Raw genomic sequence first — 24,553 nt, forward strand, 5'->3', positions numbered from 1 at the left:
TAACATACCTGAAGAAACCCTTCTTGTTACTCTTAACATCTCTTGCTAGCTGCAACTCCAGGTGTGATTTGGCCTTCCTGATTTCACTCCTACAAGCCCGAGCAATATTTTTATACTCATCCCTGGTCATTTGTCCAATCTTCTACTTCTTGTAAGCTTCTTTTTTGTATTTAAGATCAGCAAGGATTTCACTGTTAAGCCAAGCTGGTCGCCTGCCATATTTACTATTCTTTCTACACATTGTGATGGTTTGTCCCTGTAACCTCAATAAGGATTCTTTAAAATACAGCCACTTCTCCTGGACTCCTTTCCCCTTCATGTTATTCTCCCAGGGGATCTTGCCCATCAGTTCCCTGAGGAAGTCAAAGTCTGCTTTTCTGAAGTCCAGTGTCTGTATTCTGCTGCTCTCCTTTCTTCCTTGTGTTAGGATCCTGAACTCAACCATTTCATGGTCACTGCCTCCCAGGTTCCCATCCACTTTTGCTTCCCCTACTAATTCTTGTAAACACCTTGCGCATTATCGTGCAGTTTATGCACAATCAGGACCTGAAAAACCAGGCGAGGAGACGACGGCAGCGCGGTGATGAGGATACGAACACAGATTTCTCTAAAACCACGGTCCCTGGCAATTTGGAGATCATGGTGTTAATGGGGCAGGCTCATGCCATGAAACGCCGATTCTGAGCTCGGGAAACAAGCACAGACTGGTGGGACCGCATAGTGTTGCGGGTTTGGGATGATTCCCAGTGGCTGCGAAACTTTCGCATGCCTAACGGCACTTTCATGGAACTTTGTGATTTGCTTTCCCCTGCCCTGAAGCACAAGAATACCAAGAGAAAAGCAGCCCTCACAGTTCACAAGCGAGTGGCAATAGCCCTGTGGAAGCTTGCAATGCCAGACAGCTACCGGTCAGTTGGTAATCAATTTGGAGTGGGCAAATCTACTGTGGGGGTTGCTCTGATGCAAGTAGCCAACACAATCATTGAGCTGCTGCTATCTAAGGTAGCGACTCTGGAAAACGTGCAGGTCATAGTAGATGGCTTTGCTGCACTGGAATTCCCTAACTGTGGTGGGGCTATAGACAGAATGCATATCCCTATCTTGGGATCGGACCACCAGGGCAGCCAGTACATAAACCGCAAGGGGTACTTTTCAATGGTGCTGCAAGCACTGGTGGATCACAAGGGATGTTTCACCAACATCAACGTGGGATAGTCGGGAAAGGTTCATGAAGCTCACGTCTTCAGGAACACTGGTCTGTTTAAACGGCTGCAGGAAGAGATTTACTTCCCAGACCAAAAAATAACTGTTGGGGATGTTGAAATGCCTATAGTTATCCTTGGTGACCCAGCCTACCCCTTAATGACCTGACTCATGAAGCCGTACACAGGCAGCCTGGACAGTGGTAAGGAGCTGTTCAACTATAGGCTGAGCAAGTGCAGAATGGTGGTAGAGTGTGCATTTGGACATTTAAAGGGTCGCTGGCGCAGTTTACTAACTCGCTCAGACCTCAGCAAAACCAATATTCCCATTGTTATTGCTGCTTGCTGTGTGCTCCACAATCTGTGTGAGTGTAAGTGGGAGACATTTATGGTGTGGTGGGAGGTTGATGCAAATCACCTGGCTGCTGAATACGCGCAGCCTGACACCAGGGCAGTTAGAAGAGCACAGGAGGGCGTGGTGCACATCAGAGAAGCTTTGAAAACCAGTTTCCTGACTGGCCAGGGTACTGTGTGACACTTCTTTTTGTTTCTCCTTGATGAAAACCCGCCCCCTTGGTTGCCTCTAAATGCCCTGTAAGCCACCCACCCTCCCCCCTTCGATCACAGCTTGCTTGCAAAGGAAATAAAGTCACTATCATTTTAAAACCATGTATTCTTTATTAATTGATTATAAAAATAGGGAGATAACTCACAAGGTAGCCTGGGTGGGGTGTGGGAGGAGGGTAGGAGGGAAGGCAAAGGCCACTGTAAAACTCGTTGAATGCCAGCCTTCTGTTACTTGGGCTGTTCACTGGGGTGGAGTGGTTGGGTGCCCGGAGCCTCCCACCCTGTGTTCTTGGGCATCTGGGTGAGGAGGCTATGGAACTTGGGGAGGAAGGAGGGCGGTTAAGCAGGGGCTGCAGCGGCAGGTGTGATCCTGCTGCCGTTCATGAACCTCCACCAGACGCCGGAGCATGACCGTTTGATCCCGCAGTAGCCCCCGCATTGACTCATGCCTCCTCTGATCTTCCTGCCGCCACCTCTCCTCACGTTCCTCGTCCACTGTCCTGTACGCTGCTATTGTGACCCTCCACACAGCTCTGTCAATGCCGGACGACTGCATGAGCTTAGAGAACATTTCATCGCGCCTGTGTTTTTTTGCTGCCTTGTCTGAGATAGCCTTTGGGACGGAGGAGGGAGGCTTGAAACATTTGCAGTTGCTGGAGGAAAAAAAGGGAATGAAGTATTTAAAAAGATACATTTTACAGAACAATGGCTATACTCTTTCACAGTGAACAACACTATTAATATTACATAGCACATGTGATTTTGGTACAAGGTCACATTTTGCATCTTATATTGAATGCCTGTGGCTTTGGTGTTAGAGATTGTTAGGATATAGATATTCAGGCCTGTCTGTAAAGGCCTGTACTTTAAGAATTTAGGTGTATTCTTATCACTTGGCTAGTTAGAGGTATAAAAGAAAGAATCAAAATCACTGTCTGCCAATGTAAGGTCCTTCTCTTACTGTGACAGTCTGGGGCCCTGTTCTTAGGCTAAGGTCTTTGGCTAAGCGACAGAGGCAGCCATAAGCTGGGAAGCGACTGGTCACATCCCCACATTCCAAAGTAGTCACATGGAAAGAAGGTGCTATTGGGCTGTTAGGAATACAATCCTGTCCTGATAGTGCCTATCAGCTCCAGAGAAAGGGAAGTGTCTAGAAAATGTAAAAGAAAACTTAGTTTGATAGCACCCTGTCTGGCAAGAACTCACTTATCAATACTGGGATGTGAAATCCTCACTTCTGTATTGTCTTGCCATTATAGTTCCCACTTTGCTATTGTTTGTCTGTATAATCTCTGTCTGGTTCTGTGATTGTTCCTGTCTGCTGTATAATTAATTTTGCTGGGTGTAAACTAATTAAGGTGGTGGGATATAATTGGTTACATAATCATGTTACAATATTTTAGGATTGGTTAAGGTATAGCTAAGAATATTACTATATAAATTAGGGGCAAACAGGAAGTAAGTTGGGATTCGGAAATAAGGAAAAGGAACTTGTATTTAAGCTTGCTGGAAGTTCACCCCAATAAACATCGAATTGTTTGCACCTTCGGACTTCGGGTATTGTTGCTCTCTGTTCATGTGAGAAGGACCAGGGAAGTGGGAGAGTGAAGGAATAAGCTCTCTAACAGAGATCACACATGCAGGGCCGGGCAACAGAATCCGGCTTGCAGGCGGCCATGGTAAGCCATAGTCTTTCGGCTTCTGCAACCTTCATAACAGCAGCCCCCTCCTTTCCCATACCAAGTAAAGCACGTTGAGTTGGCCATTTAGTGCTGCAGTTTTCCTGTTAATGTGCAGCAGCACAAACCAAACTAACCCCCTCCCCCCATCCAATTCTCTGGGATGATCGCTTTTCCTCTCCCCCCACCGCGTGGCTGGTATCAGGGAAGATCCCTGCTAGCCAAACGCGAACAGCTCAGCGCCAATGCCCTTCCCCCCCCACTTTGTTAACTGCGGGGAGGATTTCTTTTCAGCCACAGGCAAACAGCCCAGTAGGAACAGCCACCTCTGAATGTCTCCTTAATTAAATTCCCCTATTTCAACCAGGTTATCATGAACAATATCACTCTCCTGAGTATAACACAGAGAGATAAAGGACGGATGTTGCTTGAATGCCAGCAAACACCGGGACCATACGCTGCCAGGCTTTGTCATGCAATGATACCAGATTACTTGCTACTAGCATGGCATGGTAAAGTGTCCTACCATGGAGGACGGAATAAGGCTGCTCTGCCCAGAAACCTTCTGCAAAGGCTTTGGGAGTACCTCCAGGAGAGCTTCATGGAGATGTCCTTGGAGGATTTCCGCTCCATCCCCAGACATGTTAACAGTCTTTTCCAGTAGCAGTACTGGCCACAAATGCATCCCAAGTCCTCAGGACTACTTAATCATTAAAAAACACTTGCTTTTATAACATGTATTATATTTAAAAAGGTACACTCACCAGAGGTCCCTTCTCCAGCTTGTTTGGGTTGGGAGGGTATTTCAGTCAGGGTGATAAAAAGATCCTGGCTGTTGGAGAGAACGGTGTACTGTGTGCTCTCCCCAAGCTCGTCGTCCTTCTCCTCATCTTGCTCGTCTGCAAAATCATAGAATCATAGAATAGCAGGGTTGGAAGGGACCCCAGTAGGTCATCTAGTCCAACCCCCTGCTCAAAGCAGGACCAATTCCCAGTTAAATCATCCCAGCCAGGGCTTTGTCAAGCCTGACCTTAAAAACCTCTAAGGAAGGAGATTCTACCACCTCCCTAGGTAACGCATTCCAGTGTTTCACCACCCTCTTAGTGAAAAAGTTTTTCCTAATATCCAATCTAAACCTCCCCCACTGCAACTTGAGACCATTACTCCTCGTTCTGTCATCTGCTACCATTGAGAACAGTCTAGAGCCATCCTCTTTGGAACCCCCTTTCAGGTAGTTGAAAGCAGCTATCAAATCCCCCCTCATTCTTCTCTTCTGCAGGCTAAACAATCCCAGCTCCCTCAGCCTCTCCTCATAACTCATGTGTTCCAGTCCCCTAATCATTTTTGTTGCCCTTCGCTGGACTTTCTCCAATTTATCCACATCCTTCTTGAAGTGTGGGGCCCAAAACTGGACACAGTACTCCAGATGAGTACTCCAATGTCGAATAGAGGGGAATGATCACGTCCCTCGATCTGCTCGCTATGCCCCTACTTATACATCCCAAAATGCCATTGGCCTTCTTGGCAACAAGGGCACACTGCTGACTCATATCCAGCTTCTCGTCCACTGTCACCCCTAGGTCCTCAGGCATGGCGGAGAGTACCTCATCATCGGAGTCCACGGACGGGGTGGGGTAGTGGTGGCAGCCCCCCCTAGAATTGCATGCAGCTCAGCGTAGAAGCGGCATGTTTGGGGCTCTGTCCTGGAGCGTCTGTTTGATTTTTTGGTTTTCCAGTATGCTTGTCTGAGCTCCTTAAGTTTCACGCAGCACTGTGTTGAGTCCCTGATGTAGCCTCTGTCCCTCATGGCCTCGGAGATTTTTTGAAATGTTTTGGCATTTCGTCTTTTGGAATGTAGTTCTGATAGCATGGATTCCTCTCCCCATACAGCGATCAGATCCAGTACCTCCTGTTCGGTCCATGCTGGAGCTCTTTTTCAATTCTGGGACTGCATAGTCACCTGTGCGGATGAGCTTGCCTGGCCAAACAGGAAATGAGCTTCAAAAGTTCCTGGGGCTTTTCCTGTACACCTGTCCAGTGCATCCAAGTTCAGAGTGCTGTCCAGAGCGGTCACAGTGGTGCACTGTGGGATAGCTCGCAGAGGTCAATACCTTCGAATTGCGTCCACACTAACCCTAATTCAAAATGGCGATGTCGATTTCAGCGCTAATCCCCTTGTTGGGGAGGAGTACAGAAATCAGTTTTAAGAACCCTTTATGTTGAAAAAATGGCTTTGTTGTGTGGACGGATGCAGGGTTAATTCGGATTTAACGCTGCTAAATCCGACAAACTCGTAGCGTAGACCAGGCCTAAGGCTTACACATGGAGATAAATATCATTCAACTAAAATTAGGATAAAACTTATCACAATAGGGATTTTCAGAATCATTCAGCATTGGCCTAACCGCTCCCTTTGACAGCAATGGGATTTTTATCTTTGACATCAATGGGGAGCAGAGATAGGCCAACACTGTGCATTTTTGAAATCCCGTCTTTAATATTTAGCATATTAAAGATTTCAAGACAGAGGAAGGTTATGGCTGAAAGTATTGCTTCTTGCTCCCTTAAAACTGGGACCACAACTGTGACATCAAGGTTACCTGAGATGCCTACATAGAATTAGATGCTTTACCACATACATTCTTGCTCTATCAGTCAAGCAAGGAGAAAGAATAGAATTTTGGCCTAGGACTCACTAGCCGAGATTCTCATCTTTCTCAAAAGTACAGGGATCCTCCACTAGCATTCTCCATTATACCTTCCCTGCAACTCCAGGCATCAGGCAATGGTGAGACTGGGTGCTTTCCATTTTTTGTTACTCAGCACTTGGCTACCTACGAGTATCTCCTCTTTCCCCATTGCACCCTCTGTATTTTCTAGGAGCAGAAGCAGACAGGGGAGAAAGGAGTGAGATTTCTAACCTCATTCCTAGAAGCACTGCACCTGGAAAGTGAGATTCCTGGAGCCAACCCTATTATGAATATCTAGATGGAGTAGATTCTCAAAACCAGACAGACAGTCTCATGAACCTGTGTACAGGCCCATTCCCCAAAGTGCTTAGTAATATTGATCCCCAAGGTCTTCTCCAACAGAGCCAACAGGCTTCATCAAGAAGGAATGTTCCTTTGGGCAGCATCTCCTCCCATGGTGCTACTCTCACAAGCACTGACTAAGTTGCAGATGCATTATAAAGGGCCTCAGACTCCTCCCCTTCCCAGAAGTCTTTGCTCAGAATTCTACAAGCAAGCCTTCCTTCCCCCACTCAGGCTGGGATGCTTGCTGCTCTGCCTCAACCTCCCAAGTCCATCCTCTAGGCAAGGACAAATCTCCCATGGGCCATTTCCTCCGACCACTAAAGCTTAATAGTAATGAGGTAAAAGGGCAGACTTGAGCCACTCTGCTCTCCGGGCCTTAACAAACAAACAGGGAGCATCAGTCCACCTTCCTAGGACGCATGGTCTGTCCTGCCCTAAGACTGCTCCCTCCTCCCCAGTGGCAGCTCATTCTGGCACAAATTGCATTCAGGACTGGGATGCCATTCAGCTCAGAAGAAGATAAAATGCTGCCTAGCAGATCCCTGAACATCGCTTAACATCATCGAGCCAGGAAGCCCTCCCAGTCTCAGCACAGGAGTCTCTTTGAGTTGCCTACACTTACCCATGAAGTAGTTCTTCACTTTCAGGTATCCTACAATCAGCCAGAGGATGGAAAGCGTATCGAGCCTGGCCTGCACATCCTTGGGGAAGGGCAGCAAGCTCGTCAGTTTGCTCAGTTCCTGATTGAGGTGGTCCCGGTGCCGCTTGGAGGGGTTTGACTGTACGCCCTCGGGAGGTGGTGGCTTCGGGCTAACGGAGGGAAAGAAAAATGCAAATAAGAAGGAAACCATCAGCGTAAACACAGCACAAGTCACATCCTCCTCTGCTAGGCCCTTCCCAAACTCCATCTCGGCACCACTATAATCTTAATAGTCATCAAATAGTTGCTTGCATGCTCTTTGTTCACTTGTTTAAGAGAACCCCAAGAAACCAGTATCTAGCAAGAGAAAGGCAGCATTAGCCAGTGGCTTGACCCAAGAGCCTTACCTGAGTTCTATTCCTGGCTCTGCCACTGAGCTGTTCTGAGACTTTGGGTAAGTCACTTAAAAAAACCCAAGGAAATTGGCAGGTTGTTTTCAATGGTGGGTTACAGGCATGCAGCCTGAATGTCATTAAAGGGTCTAGGTTGGCACCAGCATGGGTTGTGATGGGAACAACCTCCCAAAGACAGACTTCAGGAAGACTCCCCATTCAAGATTACACTGTCATCACCTGCTCACTACAGTTACCAAGCACAAGCAGAATGACCAGAGACACTTGCATTTGAACTCCACTTGAGCTCTGTTCATATCAAAACTCTCTCAGCGATTGTTAGTAACACTAGAAGGAAATCCTGTACCCTGGAGCTGGACAGCTGCACTTGGAAAATTAACACCCTTTCCTTAATACTCTTCCCCTTCTTTCCCAGGAAGCAATGGGAGAGATCCACAAGATGCATACAAGGCTATTCAGCACTTGATACTGCATTATGTGACCCAGCTATCCATGCTCAATAGCAGCTCTCACCCCAAGACGTCCACGCTGAACCAGCACTTGTGCAGCAAGGTGCTATTCAGTGTGAGCAGAAGTATTATGGTCAGAGTATTGCCAAGTGTTTTCAGCTCACAAGAAGTAATTTTTAAGCCAGAGATATTTTTTTTAAATTGAGGGTTCTTTTTATTTGCCTTCAGGTTTCTGAATGTCTAGGATAAAGACATGACCTGAGTGTAAGCTAGCACAGTGGGGTACTGATCCATGATTGGTTCCCCTACATGACACCACACTACAAATAAAGAAGAAGAAGAACCCTGAGAGCTGAGATTCTCACCTAATCACCTGCCTCCAGGAGCTGGTACTTTAAGAAATGCATTAAATATCATGAGTGTAGGCAACATTGCGATCTGGCCCATATTTGTTACCTGACACATTGAGGGTGAAATTCTGGCCCCAGTGATGCCACTGGGAGTTTCGCTATTGACTTAAGTGGGGCTGGGATTTCACCCAAATCTCCTTGGCTTGAGTTTCCCCTACTGGCTAATGAATTTAGTCTTCTTTTGAAAGAAAGAAGAGACCAGCCGGAGACATGTGGCCTTCCTTGATCTGGATAGATTGTTATCCCTGCAGTCCAGCTGATCTTGTTTTGATGTGAATTGTCTAATTGCAAACTCCCTGCACCTTGCTCTGAACAACAGGAACTCTTGCTGTTTAAGGCAACATCAGTTAACAAGATCTGCCAGTGTTTAAAGCTGATTTCCCTCCCCCCACCCCGATATCAAAACTCAGCTGGCAGGACTGATTCCATGTTTGGGGAGAGGGGCAGAGGAGTTGTCTTTGAAAATGATACGATGTGGCTGCCGTTGTGTCTTCATTTCAAATAATTCTAAGTTTTGGATAGAAAATTAAAATCCTATTTGCATGCTGCTTTGTAATGATAGGGTATATATTGCCAGAGGCTAATTCTCACTGAGGTTAGATATTGTGACTTGTTAGATATAAGTCATGCATGACAGATTGACACCAGTGTTTTCATATATTCAACATGAAAAAGGCTTAAACACTTTTGAAATCATACTATGCTCATCCTTTTAAAAAAAAAAGGATAAAGGATTTTTTGACTGTGGGTGTGATACCCTGGCATCCCCTTATTCACCACTGTCATATAATTAGGATATGTTTTGTACAAAGTATGCCATATGAGGTATCATTCTGAAAGTCTTGATCTGCTAGACATTAATATTTCATTGGATTGTATGTGCTACCATCTTCTGTGAAGTTATGAAGTTTGGGTATGTACATGTTACTGAAACACGTGAGGTTGAAAACACCCACAAGCAGCCTTTCAGGTACAACAGTAAAATGGCCAAACAATGTCAATGGCTTATTGAGGAAATGCACACAAGCACAAGGATTACCCCAGGAACTGTGTTACAATAGAAACCTCTCAGAGATAGCACTACACAATGGGAACTGTTTGACCCAGGTCAGAGCAAAAGAGCTTTCCAGCAAGTGGGAAGAAGATATAAAGGGGGGAAATGACATCATGATGGTACCTCATTCTCTCAACAACAACACACCTGGAAACATCTGAGGAACAAAGACTGAACTGGGGGAAGTGATGGTCCCAGGCTAAAGGGATTTCTAGTCTATATATGAAAACCTGGGAAAGCCAACCTACCCATTTTAAACAAAACAATGTAAAACTTTAGAGCCTACAAGTTGAAGCCTTAAGAATCTGCCTGCCTGTTTATCACTCAGGGTTAGAATCTGAAAATTCATATCCTACCTATCTAGTATGTTAAGCTCAGTTTGCAGTTTTGTTTATTTACTAGATAATCTGCTTTGATCCATTTGCTATCTCTTATAATCACTTAAATTCTATCCTTTTGTAGTTAATAAACTTATTTTATATTTTAATCCAGACCAGTGTGCATTTGAGTAAAGTGTCTGGGGAAAATCTCAGCTTGGTTACCACAAGTGTGCATGATCCTATTCACATTGAGTGAGAGGCAGACCAGGTGTTAAACCCATATAGGGGCCAGATTTGCTCTGGGGTCCTAAACTGGGAGACTGGTGGTGAGAGAGCCTGCATGTAACTGCAGCTGGGTGTGTCTCTACCTGTGTGAATGCTGGTGAAAGTGTAAGCTTGGAGGGCTTTGCAGCTTGTCACAGCAGCACAATGTGAGAGGGAGCCCAGGCTGGTGCATCACAGGGCTCAGTGGTACCCCAGTTCCAGGTGGCACCCCGGTGCAAACCTGTCACAGTAGGATTAAATTGCTTTATAATTATAAAACATTTTTCAAAGAATCCATCACACTTTCATTACAGAACCTGATCATCAGAAGTTTAACCTTGGGCTACAGCAATGGATCCATGTAGAGATAGGGATGAGAATTTAACAAAAAAATGCTTCAATAGAGTTTTCAGTTCCAGATTTTTAGGAGTGAGAAAATAAAATAATCTAGGTTTAGCAGTTCTACATCAAACACGTTTCTTTGCTCTCTTGTTACTCAAAAACTGCCCATGAGAGTCCAGAAAGGAGAATAAATAGGAAGCTTTATTTTTCAGATTTTAAAAAGGGATTGATCACTATTTCACCATAGTATTTTTTAGGGCTGTCAATTAATCGCAGTTAATGCATGGGATTAACACAACACAAATTAATTAGATTTTTTAAAACAGTTGTGATTAATCACAGTTTTAACCGCACTGTTAAACAACAATTGAATACCAATTTACATTTATTATAAATATTTTGCATGTTTTTCTACATTTTCAAATATATTGATTTCAATTACAACACAGAATACAAAGTGTACAGTGCTCACTTTATATTATTTTTATTACAAATATTTGACTGTAAAAAATTGTATTTTTCAGTTCACCTCATACAAGTACTGTAGTGTAATCTCTTTATCGTAAAAGTGTAACTTATATAAATAATTTTGTATATGCAACTGCAACGATGTAAACCTTTAGAGTCTACAAGTCCACTCAGTCCTACTGCTTGTTCAGCCAATTGCTAAGACAAAGAAATTTGTTTACATTTACAGGAGATAATATTGCCTGCTTCTTATTTACAATATCACCTGAAAGTGAGAACAGGCGTTCACATGGCACTGTTGTTGCCAGCGTTGCAAGGTATTTACGTGCCAGATATGCTAAATATTCATATGCCCCTTTATGCTTCAACTTGTAGGCTCTAAGGTTTTACATTATCTTGAAAGTGCAATTTAAATAAAACAAAGAGATTGCACTACAGTACTTGTATGAAGTGAATTGAAAAATACTATTTATTTTGTTTCTCTTTTTTACAGTGCAAATATTTGTAATAAAAATAATATAAAGTGAGCACTGTACACTTTGTATTCTGTGTTGTAATTGAAATCAAATATATTGAAAATGTAGAAAAACATCCAAAATATTTATAATAAATTTAAATTAGTATTTTTAGAAGGTTTCAGAGTAACAGCCGTGTTAGTCTGTATTCGCAAAAAGAAAAGGAGTACTTGTGGCACCTTAGAGACGAACCAATTTATTTGAGCATGAGCTTTCGTGAGCTACAGCTCACTTCATCGGATGCATACTGTGGAAACTGCAGCAGACTTTATATACACACAGAGATCATAAAACAATACCTCCTCCCACCCCACTGTCCTGCTGGTAATAGCTGATCTAAAGTGATCATCAAGTTGGGCCATTTCCAGCACAAATCCTGCAGTTTCCACGGTATGCATCCGATGAAGTGAGCTGTAGCTCACGAAAGCTCATGCTCAAATAAATTGGTTCGTCTCTAAGTATGCACATTGTAGGGAGAGTTGTCACTTTGGATGGGCTATTACCAGCAGGAGAGTGAGTTTGTGTGTGGGGGGTGGAGGGTGAGAAAACCTGGATTTGTGCTGGAAATGGCCCAACTTGATGATCACTTTAGATAAGCTATTACCAGCAGGACAGTGGGGTGGGAGGAGGTATTGTTTTATGATCTCTGTGTGTATATAAAGTCTGCTGCAGTTTCCACGGTATGCATCCGATGAAGTGAGCTGTAGTTCACGAAAGCTCATGCTCAAATAAATTGGTTAGTCTCTAAGGTGCCACAAGTACTCCTTTTCTTTTTAGAAGGAGTCAGAAACTAGCTTGTTCACAGAAGTACAGTAAAGTTAGTTTACACAAACTGTAAGATTATAAAAAGCAGAACAAAATGTAATGCTCTTATATTGCTCCATTTAAGGCACCTAATGCATTTTAGATCTGGGACAAATTTCCTTAGATGGGGCCCACTTTCTAGTAAAGGCAGAAGATCATTATTCACGCACAAGATCCTTCCAGGAGATGGGGACACAGGAGAAATAGGCAGACTGCAATGATACAAGAGGCTCTCCTTAGAAAAAACGATAACTGAGTATGATGAGGCAGTGGGAGCCTTTTGGTGAGTTGCCAATCAGGTGCAAGAGTGAAGGATCTCTTGTAGCGTCCAGATGAACCTTGAGAGTGCTCTGTGGAGGAATCTATGGTACCTACTCACCAATGATGCAGGGAAGTGTCAGAAAGAGGGAGCTAAATTTAGGTTACTAGGAAGAAGGCTTAAATTTACAGCTTCCACAATAACTTCCTCTTAAATGCTCCTGGCTCAACACACAAGGAACTCCCAGGGTCTCCATGGATGAGAAGATGTTGTAAAGAGGCACAGGTTGTTCATTAGACACTGCAGAAATCATAGGGAGAGGGACAGCTTGTACAGAAGAGCTGGGGTTCCACTTTAACCAGACTGCTTACTCATAAAGTAAAAAGTGTATACCAGGGAAATTCCAATTTGCTCAGATCTGAAGCTTTACAGCCCTGCCCTTATGTCTCATCTTGACCTGACCAGACTACCCGTCCACTGCTGCTGGTGGAAGGACAGTTCAATCCTATGTCACTGTGACAGGTTGGATCACAGAAACCCCTTGGGGGCTGCCAACTGATGTACCAAGACTACTTCTGCCCCTGCTTTCCCTGCCAGCTTGGGACTCCAGCACCCTGCCTGGTTGAGCCAGACACGCCAGTCTGCTCCAACACAGACCCAGGGTCTGAACCACATGCCCCAAAGCTGCAGACTTAACTGAAAGCAACTTAAGAAGTGTTCTTGTCTTTTAACTCTCAGATGCTCAACTCCCAATGGGGTCCAAACTCCAAATAAATCCGTTTTACCCTGAATAAAGCTTATACAGGGTAAACTCATAAATTATTCGCCTTCTATAGCACTGATAGAGAGATATGCACAGCTGTTTGTCCCCCCCCCCAGGTATTTATACATACCCTGGGTTAATTAATAAGTAAAAAGTGATTTTATTAAATACAGAAAGTAGGATTTAAGTGATTCCAAGTAGTAACAGACAGAACAAAGTGAATTACTAAGCAAAATAAAATAAAACATGCAAGTCTAAGTCTAGTACAGTAACAAAACTGATTACAGTTAAAATCTCACCCTCAGAGATGTTTCAATAAGTTTCTTTCACAGACTGGACTTCTTCCTAGTCTGGGCCCAATCCTTTCCCCTGGTACAGCCCTTGTTCCAGCTCAGGCGGTAGCTGGGGGATTTCTCATGATGGCCGCCCCCTTTGTTCTGTTTCACCCACTTATATATCTTTTGCATAAGGCGGGAATCCTTTGTCCCTCTGCATTCCCACCCCTCCTTCTAAATGGAAAAACACCAGGTTAAAGATGGATTCCAGTTCAGATGACACGATCACATGTCACTGTAAGAACCCACTATCCACTTGCCAGCACACACTATACAGGAGGACTTACAAGTAAAACAGAGCCATCTACAGCCAATTGTCCTGGTTAATGGGAGCCATTAAGATTCCAAACCACCATTAATGGCCCCACACTTTGCATAACTACAATAGGACCTCAGAGGTATATTTCATATTTTTAGTTTCAGATACAAGAAAGATACATTTATACAAATAGGATGACCACGCTCAGTAGGTTATAAGCTTTGTAATGATACCCTACAAGAGACCTTTTGCATGAAGCATATTCCAGTTACATTATATTCACACTCATTAGCATATTTTTATAAAATCATATAGAGTGCAACTTCACAGTCACTTCCCTGCTTGTCCTCTTTGCTGAGGCTGCCATGGCAGTGGCATCTGTGAAGCGCACACACATCCACTGTGGAGCTGGAGCAAGACCAGCTCCTCTCTTAAAGGCAACTGTCACCTAGAGTGAAACATCTCTGAGGGTGAGATTTTATCTGTAATCAGTTTTGTTACTGTACTAGACTTAGACTTGCGTGTTTTATTTTATTTTGCTTGGTAATTCACTGTGTCACTTTCACACAGCAACCTGGGAGATGATATCCTAGCTCATTACCCATCCTGTCACCCATCTAGTCCTCTTGAATCTGGTTTCTCCAGCCCACTCACACACAGTAACGCAGATTCAAAGCAGTATTTAATCCAGCTGTAATGCAAAGGATAACTATTTCTCCTCAAGAGAATCTCCTCCATACGTCCACCACTCTCACACATCATACAGCTGACATTCTTGGCAACTGTTATTTCTTTTAAACCAACAACAACCTGTGTCCTAAACCAATCTGATTTGCCAGTGCCCTGCTCCATGAGTGATGCTTTTCACCAGGGCTAAGTGGGCCTAATATGCGACCATTGTGATCTGACAATGTTTGCCACCTGCTTAGCACTAATACAAACGACTGCAAAGTGCTGGAGAACGGAGATTCAAGCCCTCACTATGTTCTAAAAACTTCACCTAGTGGATAAAGCGCTGGCCTGTAATTCAGGAGTCCCAGCTCTGCTGCTAGCCTGCTGGGTGATCTTGGGCTGGTTGCTTGACCCACCTCTCTGTGCCTGTTTCCCAGATGCAAAATAATGATACTGACCTCCTTTGTAAAGTGCTTTGAGATCTACATGTGAAAAGTGCTTTATAAGGGCTGGGTATTATTTCAGATTGCCTCATTTAACTCTAAGTTGTGATCACTTCTCTCTGGAAGAAATAAAATCCTAATTCCTACCAGAAAATGTTGACCATCAAGATAGTTCATAATACCAAGTTACACTAACGTTCTTTGCAGTCCACTCCTGCCTCTCCCCATACACACTGGCCTTAACACTGCATAAAAGCACTGCCATGTGACCCTGGTGAAAAACCACCGAAAGACACTTTCTTCACACATTGAACAAGGGTCTGTGTTAGAATCAGGAAGCCAGTATCATCCTTAAAACTACTCTGCCCCTGCTATACTGTAGTGCTTAGAACCTTCCCCAACCCTGCCAGCCTGGCTTTTTACTCCAGATTTAAAGAGAACAGTGCAATTATGCTCATAAGCACCTCCAGCTCCCAGCATGAGAAATGAAGAAGTCCCTCCACATCCAAACTAGACAGCCTACTTCTCCCATTTTAAGATGGTTCGGTGGAGTTCCTACAGCAAGTTTTTCTACACTAGTACTTGAGATTTTTTTTCTGCAGGGCTAATACATTACAAATTGGTCTGGCGAGGTCCTGTGTCCCAGTCAAGGCCATGAGACCCCCTACTACGCCATTTCACTCTCTTTAATCTCTTTAATTCTCCATTAGTATGACCCAAACAAACACAAACTGCAATCATTCCTGCCAGCAACTGGACAGGAGTACCCATCAACACTGCTCCTTCATTGGCCAAAGGAGTTACTGTGGAGTAGTAGGAGGCTCCCCACTCTGTGCTACAACAAATATTTTCCCAATAGGGGGTGCTATCGTTATCAGCTAGCATCATACATTGAACCACATGCATCAGAAGGCACAGCATGGCATATTTTTCCTTCCTTCTAAACTTTGCCATACCTATGACTATCTGTCTTCCAGTCCTGGCACATTCTGAGGAGGGACTGCCAGATACCCTGAATGCTCTGGGTCTGGGACATGGTCACGTGTAGAGTTAGTCACAAAACTTCTGAAAGAACAGTGTTCCATCAGAAAATGTGTCAATTTAAATGAATTTTTTTATGGGAAAAAGTCAAAATGAATCATTCTGATGATGTCAAATTGTTTCATTTCAACTTTATTGTTTCAGTGCATTTCATTAAAATTAAGTTTAATATAATATATGAGTAATAATCTGATATGTATATAAAACATTTATATTATAATGTTTCAACACTAAACCAGTAGACATTTTGAAATGGTAAGTGCTTGGAAATCTCAAGGGGACAGCAGGGGAAGCCTGATCCCCCATTTCCCCAAAACTTGTGGAATCATTTACACCCATGCAAAGTGAGAGAGAAGCACTCATCTTTCTGATCTGAAAGAATTTTGCACAGCCTTAGTGACTGCACAGGTACAAAGCAGTGGAGAATCAGAGCCATTATCTTTTGCCCTGACTTATCACTCCAGCAAGGGCAAAGGTTTCTCTCTCTCTCTCTCTCTCTGCAGCTCCAGTGGAAGGAATCGTCTTTCCTCTAGGGCACTGGACAGAAAAACCTGATTCATTTTATTAGTACAAGAATAGCCCAGTGTCTCCACCAAGCTGATCTACTTGTAGGACATCCTAAGAACCTGGCCCAGAGCCTGGATTGTCATCCTTAGATTACTTAGAGCAAATGTCCCAACTTTCCACAAATCACTGCCCATTTCATTTTGTGGTGATTTCTGTCAAGTTCTCACAGCCCCAAATAGAATTTATAACTTTAAAAAACCTGGAAAGGATTTTGACTAGAATTCTCAAACCAGGAAACAACACCCTTGTGCTCTCTTTCTTCCCTGGGAATTGCTTTTTTAAGAGTCAACCTGTCTTTGGAGCGCAGCTGCTAAGTGAACCCGGGGAAGCACATGTATTCAGTGAGAACTCTTGTGTGGGTCTTTGGGACAATTTCGAATTTCAGAGCCAAACAGTACAATCCAGAGGGGATTTAAATGACGTCAGAGAAGCCGCAAGCTATTTCAGCAGCCCCATCCCAGAGACCCAGGCTTCTCTCTGAGTGTATTTTACAACCAGTTATGGAGCAAATACTTTAGACATAAACGAGCCGAAGAGGGAGTAATGAGACAGCAGAGAACCAAGCCTTGTGAGGTCTGTGCAGTCCCGCTCGGGGGTGACCCGAGGGGACTGGGAAAATGAACTGGAGCCAGGGGACAACCTGCCTGAGCACTGGAGTGAGCAGGAGCTAGGGGCAAAGGAAACCCCTGCCCTTTGATTAAAGCAAACCAGCATCAGCACCTACCCAGCAGAGCCCAGACAGCCCTGTAAAGCCCCAGGGTGAGCACAGGCGATGTACACACGCTCCGGGAAGGGGAGCTGCTCTCTCTCACACACCTACCTTTTCAGCACCGGCTTTTTCCTCTCTTTCATGGCATAAACGCCTCCCGTCTGCAGCATGACAAGCCTGGGACACAACCCACCGCCAGGAGAAAGTTCTCTCTGCTCTTCCTGGCACGCGGTGGGGCGGCGCGGAGGAACCCCAGACTCCCAAGGGAAACAGGGCAGCCTGGATCCCACCGAGGCCGCCCTGCCCCGGGACGGGAAGGGGGAAAAGCCCCGACGCTGCTGCAAGCCGTGGCACAAGCCCGCCCCCTCCTGCGGCCGGCCCCGGCTGCCCCACGCCTCGCGCCCGCCCCCTCCTGCCGCCGGCCCCGGCTGCCCCACGCCACGCGCCCGCCCCCTCCTGCCGCCGGCCCCGGCTGCCCCACGCCACGCGCCCGCCCCCTCCTGCGGCCGGCCCCGGCTGCCCCACGCCTCGCGCCCGCCCCCTCCTGCGGCCGGCCCCGGCTGCCCCACGCCACGCGCCCGCCCCCTCCTGCCGCCGGCCCCGGCTGCCCCACGCCACGCGCCCGCCCCCTCCTGCGGCCGGCCCCGGCTGCCCCACGCCTCGCGCCCGCCCCCTCCTGCCGCCGGCCCCGGCTGCCCCACGCCACGCGCCCGCCCCCTCCTGCCGCCGGCCCCGGCTGCCCCACGCCACGCGCCCGCCCCCTCCTGCCGCCGGCCCCGGCTGCCCCACGCCACGCGCCCCCTCCGGACCCAGCTGGGACGAAGTTGACGCGGCTGGGCAAGTACAACCCAGCAGGGCGGGGCCGCGCGCCAGCCCCCTCCGCTCCCGGCGCTGCACCCGCCCAGGAATCACCGCCGCGCGGGGAGGCGGCTGAAGGTGGACCGGACAGCTGACACCGAGTCTCTGGTGGGGTGGGGAGCGGGGCACGTTGCTGCCCACTGTCCCCCTTTCCTGCTGCCCCCTTGGGGCCCGCATGGCCCTCGCCCCCTGCTGCCAGCTCCGCGGGGGAAAGGCAGGCAGCCGAAAGGCAGGGAATCGCCGAGGGGCAGCACCGTAGAGCGAGAACGGTCTCCTGCCTGGCTGGCGAGCTCCCTGCCTCCTGCTGCCCCTCAGCCTGGCTCCCCTGGGCGGAGGGCGTGTGCTAAGACCACCGCCCGGCCAGGCAGAGCAGGTGGGAGAGAATCCCAGAAAGGCGGGGCTGGAGGGGACCTGGAGAAGGGTCCCAGCAGGAGGGAGTCCAGGCACTCAGCGCTGGCCTTGTGCCTTGCCTCTTCAGCCTTCCAAGATCAGCTTCTTGAGCAGAGAGCTGCTTCCTAGCCAATGTGCAGAGTGCCCCAGGTGGCAGCTGGCCAGGATTCAGCAGGGAATTTGGTCCTGGTTGGATCATTAGCTTCCCTAGGCGCAGGTCGGGTACTGACATAGGAACATCCAAATGGCAATACTGGGTCAGACCAAAGGTCCACCTAGCCCAGAGGTGGGCAAACTGCAGCCCGCGGGACCATCCAGCAAGGTGTAGTGTAATAAAGTGCTCTCCGTAGTAATGTGCTACTTACCTGTACTGAGCATGATCAGTACATCTGCTGAAGCCACTGCCCTTCATCCTGCCCTTACTATCCATAAAGTTCTGCGGACAGCTTTAGACAGGGGTTAAAAAGGGGCAAAGGGGGCAAAATGGAGTAGGAGGGTGGCCAGGGTCTGAGCAGGGGGCGGAAATTGACTGGTCGGGGGGGTGAAGCAGCTGGAGGCAGCAGTAGGAGAGGGGCTAAAGGGCAAAATCAGGAAAGAGTGGGGGAGGAGCAGGAGTTAAGCCCAGGAGTGAGGCACTTGTGCAGGGTGTCAGAGGACAAAATCTGGCAGGGGCAGAGGGGGTAGCAGTTACTCCTGAGGGACTGAGACACCAGCCTGGGAAACAAGCAGGGAGAACTGGAAGTCCTGGCACAGTCAAGGAATTATGATGTGATTGGAATAACAGAGACTTGGTGGGATAACGCACATGATAGGTGTACTGTCATGGATGGATATAAACTGTTCAGGAAGGACAGGCAGGGCAGAAAAGGTGGGGGAGTTGCACTGTACATAAGGGAGCAGTATGACTGCTCAGAGCTCAAGTATTAAACTGCAGAAAAACCTGAGTGTCTCTGGATTAAGTTTAGAAGTGTGAGCAACAAGGGTGATGTCGTGGTGGGAGTCTGCTATAGACCACCGGACCAGGGGGATAAGGTGGACGAGGCTTTCTTCCGGCAACTCACGGAAGTTACTATATCACAGGCCCTGGTTCTCATGGGAGACTTCAATCACCCTGATATCTGTTGGGAGAGCAATATCGCAGTGCACAGACAATCCAGGAAGTTTTTGGAAAGGGGACAATTTCCTAGTGCAAGTGCTGGAGGAACAAACTAGGGGCAGAGCTCTTCTTGACCTGCTGCTCACAAACCAGGAAGAATTAGTAGGGGAAGCTAAAGTGGATGGGAACCTGGAAGGCAGTGACCATGAGATGGTCGAGTTCAGGATCCTGACACAAGGAAGAAAGAAGAGCAGCAGAATATGGACCCTGGACTTCAGAAAAGCAGACTTTGACTCCCTCCGGGAACTGATGGGCAAGATCCCCTGGGAGAATAACATGAGGGGGAAAGGAGTCCAGGAGAGCTGGCTGTATTTTAAAGAATCCTTATGGAGGTTACAGGGACAAACCATCACAATGTGTAGAAAGAATAGTGAATATGGCAGGCGACCAGCTTGGCTTAACAGTGAAATCCTTGCTGATCTTGAACACAAAAAAGAAGCTTACAAGAAGTGGAGGATTGGACAAATGACCAGGGAAGAGTATAAAAATATTGCTTGGGGATGCAGGAGTGAAATCAGGAAGGCCAAATCACACCTGGAGTTGCAGCTAGCAAGAGATGTTAAGAGTAACAAGAAGGGTTTCTTCAGGTATGTTAGCAACAAGAAGAAAGTCAAGGAAAGTGTGGGCCCCTTACTGAATGATGGAGGCAACCTAGTGACAGAGGATATGGAAAAAGCTAATGTACTCAATGCTTTTTTTGCCTCTGTCTTCACGAACAAGGTCAGCTCCCAGACTGCTGCGCTGGGCAGCACAGCATGGGGAGGAGGTGACCAGCCTTCTCTGCAGAAAGAAGTGGTTCGGGACTATTTAGAATAGCTGGACAAGCACAAGTCCATGGGGACGGAGGCGCTGCATCCGAGAGTGCTAAAGGAGTTGGCAGATGTGATTGCAGAGTCATTGGCCATTATGTTTGAAAACTCATGGTGATCGGGGGAAGTCCCGGATGACTGGAAAAAGGCTAAAGTAGTGCCCATCTTTAAAAAAGGGAAGAAGGAGGATCCTGGGAACTACAGGCCAGTCTGCTTCACCTCAGTCCCTGGAAAAATCATGGAGCAGGTCCTCAAGGAATCAATTCTGAAGCACTTAGAGGAGAGGAAAGTGATCAGGAACAGTCAGCATGGATTCACCAAGGGCAAGTCATGCCTGACTAATCTAATTGCCTTCTATGACAAGATAACTGGCTCTGTGGATGAGGGGAAAGCGGTGGACATGTTGTTCCTTGACTTTAGCAAAGCTTTTGACACGGTCTCCCACAGTATTCTCGCTGCTGTAGGCCAGGGGCGAAACCCCTCCAGGCAGTGGCGGATTAACTCCCGGGCCCAGGGGGCCCATGCCCAGGGGCCTCGGGCAACTTGGGGGGCCCTGGGAAAATCTCATGATGTGAGGGCAGGATGATTTAGCTGCTGCGCCCTCTCTTCTGCTGCCAGTGCTGGCTATGCGTGGGGAGGGGTGGCAGGTTCGTAGATCTATCACCTCCAGAGAAAGGGAAGAGCCTAGACGATATAAAAGGAAATTTAGGTTGATAGTTTTCTGTCTGGTAAGAACTCACTTATCAATGAACACAGCTGGGAAACCCTTATGTCTTTATAGATGTAGTTGTGAAATCCTCACTTCTGTATTGTTTTGTCATTATAGTTCCCACTTTGCTCTTGTTTATTTGCATGGTCTCTGTCTGGTTCTGTGATTGTTTCTGTCTGCTGTATAATTAATTTTGCTGGGTGTAAACTAAATAAGGTGGTGGGATATAATTGGTTAGCTAATCATGTTACAATATGTTAGGAATGGTTTGGTAAATTTCAGTAGAATGATTGGTTTCAGAGCAGCAGCCATGTTAGTCCGTATTCGCGAAAAGAAAAGGAGTATTTGTGGCACCTTAGAGACTAACAAATTTATCTGAGCATAAGCTTACCTCACGAAAGCTTATGCTCAAATAAATTTGTGAGTCTCTAAGGTGCCACAAGTACTCCTTTTCTTTTAGTAGAATGATTTGTTAAGGTATAGCTAAGAATATTACTATATAAATTAGGGGCAAATAGGAAGTAAGTTGGGATTCAAAAATAAGGAAAAAGGAACTTGGATTTAAGCTTGCTGGAAGTTCACCCCAATAAACATAGAATTGTTTGCACCTTCGGACTTTGGGTATTGTTGCTCTCTGTTCATGCGAGAAGGACCAGGGAAGTAGGAGAGTGAAGGAATAAGCTCTCTAACAAGCACTTTTAAGCTGTCACCCTTACATGTTCCTGGGCTCCATAGGCTGGGTCAAGCAGCACTTTCAAGCTGCAACCCTTATCTGCCACAGGTTTAGCACATCCCTATCCCCACTTTCGTGTCACAAGGGTACTGGTCGTAACCCACTTGAGGAGCTAACCCCCCAGGATTTGGGGCGCTAGGGGGATCTTTAGCTTAGGTAAAAGATTTGTTTATGGCTAAACTGATGACTCAATGGTTTTCTTTAGGCTAGACAATAGGAGATGATCACTCTTGCTATGTTTCAGAGTAGCAGCCGTGTTAGTTGGTATTCGCAAAATAAAAGGAGGACTTGTGCCACCTTAGAGACTAACAAATTTATTTGAGCATAAGCTTTCGTGAGCTACAGCTCACTTCATCGGATGCATTCAGTGGAAAATACAGTGGGCAGATTTATATACACAGAGAATATGAAACTATGGGTGTTTTCATACACAATGTAAGGAGAGTGATCCCTTAAGATGAGCTAATACCAGCAGGAAAGCGGGGGAGGGAAGAAAATCTTTTGTTGTGATAATCAAGGTGGGCCATTTCAAGCAGTTGTCAAGAACATCTGAGGAACAGTGTGTGGGGGGGCAATAAACATGGGGAAATAGTTTTACTATTCAGGGGACACCATCATAGTGCCTAATCACATCAGCCACACTATCAGAGGCTCGTTCACCTGCACATCTACCAATGTGATATATGCCATCATGTGCCAGCCACGCGCCCCCGCCATGTACATTGGTCAAACTGGACAGTCTCTACATGGCAAAGGGGCATTGCTGGTACATGATGGCATATATCACATTGGTGGATGTGCAGGTGAACGAGCCTCTGATGGCGTGGCTGATGTGATTAGGCCCTGTGATGGTGTCCCCTAAATAGATATGTGGGCACAGTTGGCAACGGGCTTATGCCAGCAATGTGCCAGCAATACCCCTCTGCCATGTACATTGGTCAAACTGGACGGTCTCTACGTAAAAGAATAAATGGACACAAATCAGATGTCAAGAATTATAACATTCATAAACCAGTCGGAGAACATTTCAATCTCTCTGGTCATGCGATTACAGACATGAAAGTTGCGATATTACAACTGAAAAACTTCAAAACCAGACTCCAGCGAGAGACTGTTAAATTGGAATTCATTTGCAAATTGGAGACAATTAACTTAGCCACTCCCAGTCTCTATTCAAGCCTAACACCATCACAGGGCCTAATCACATCAGCCACACTGTCAGAGGCTCGTTCACCTGCACATCTACCAATGTGATATATGCCATCACGTGCCAGCAATGCTCCTTTGCCATGTACATTGGTCAAACTGGACAGTTTCATAGTTTGTATGTATAAGAACATCTGTATTTTCCACGGTATGCATCCGATGAAGTGACCTGTAGCTCACAAAAGCTTATGCTCAAATAAATTGGTTAGTCTCTAAGGTGCCACAAGTACTCCTTTTCTTTTCGGTAATATCAATGCATTAGTTATAAAAATTACCATGAGCAATAACAACAAATCCTTTGCAAATGTCCATCTACATGTTTCTTATGCCACACCTCTGGCTCAATACCATTGGGGTTTGGGCCTTTTAGGGTCACCCTGTGGCTTCCCTTTGCAAATTGAAGGTGTCTCTTTTCTTTTTGTCCTGTAGGATCAAACACTGACCTCTCTTGCTTAACACAATTCTCTGGTTGATTGGGTGGGCTCTCTGTCCTAACAACTATTAGTAAGGTTTCAGCGTAACAGCCGTGTTAGTCTGTATTCGCAAAAAGAAAAGGAGTACTTTCTTCTCCCAGTCATTCAGGTAAGTTGCATCCACACAGACAGAAGCGACCAATTCCAAGGCTGGAGTCTGTCTTAAAGAGATACCGCTCAAATCCAAAGAGTCGGAGAGTGGGAGTTTGCTTGCTCTCCCCTGCATCCTAAAGCATTCAGCCATACAACTGTTCTGCTCTGCAACACCCGGAATCAAATCTGTCCTCAGACCCTGAAGCGCAGACTGTTTACTTACAGAATTAGCATGGAGACATTCATGTTCCAACACCATTGTCTTCCCAACAAGCAGGCCAAATACAGCCACATAGGGCTGTCTAAATTCCTTAGCAGCTTTTACTCCATCTGAGACCTTCTCAAAGATATCCACACTGGATCTTTGAAAAGGAAATTCAGTGGATCCATTTACAACATAAAATCTCTGTCTCTTAGGAACTGAAACTTCCTTGATTAAATCACTTTCACCCGCTTCGGTTGCAGTCAATTGCTTGCAGAGACTACCCTGAAGATTCCTTTCCTCAGGAGCTTTTCGAAGCAGCAGTTCAGCCCTCACAGAAATGCTGCCTTTACCCTCTTCACCTAGGGCTTGCGCCAAAGGAACACTTTCCTGAGCAACAATAGATTCTTTCTGGCTCTCACTTACATCCAGGATCACCTTGAGCTCATCAGGTGGATTTCTCTACAATCCCCTTTCAGGTCAACTGCTAGATTTCATTGACAAAAAGTCAGAAGCATTCTCCTTCCCTTTGCCATGCACATGCTCAGGAATCTTTTCCTTCTGGCTACCAGTTTCCAACCTGTCAGTAGCTAACACAGTTAAATCACCTTTAGGCTCTCCTTGCGCCCTGGCTAGGCTATCACCCTGATTAGACCGGGTTGCTACATTCTTTTCCAACCACACTTTACCAAAAGGCAAAATACAAGCACCAGA

The 24,553-nt window shown here is 46.2% G+C and overlaps 1 protein-coding gene across 1 annotated transcript; it reads right to left on the reverse strand.

Moving 5' to 3' along the window:
- Nucleotides 1-1,882: 1,882 nt before the first annotated feature.
- LOC311528151 (uncharacterized protein) lies at nt 1,883-17,568 on the reverse strand. The gene is made up of 4 exons (XM_084642842.1): nt 17,322-17,568; nt 7,106-7,293; nt 4,213-4,347; nt 1,883-2,422 (listed from the first exon to the last, which is right to left on the reverse strand). Exons 1-4 carry the CDS (start codon nt 17,378-17,380, stop codon nt 2,280-2,282), a joined length of 525 nt encoding a protein of 174 aa, XP_084498968.1. The 5' UTR covers nt 17,381-17,568; the 3' UTR covers nt 1,883-2,279.
- Nucleotides 17,569-24,553: the final 6,985 nt, after the last annotated feature.

The sequence above is a fragment of the Lepidochelys olivacea genome (genome assembly GCF_965140295.1).
Source record: "Lepidochelys olivacea isolate rLepOli2 genome assembly, chromosome: 11".
Taxonomy (NCBI): domain Eukaryota; kingdom Metazoa; phylum Chordata; order Testudines; family Cheloniidae; genus Lepidochelys; species Lepidochelys olivacea.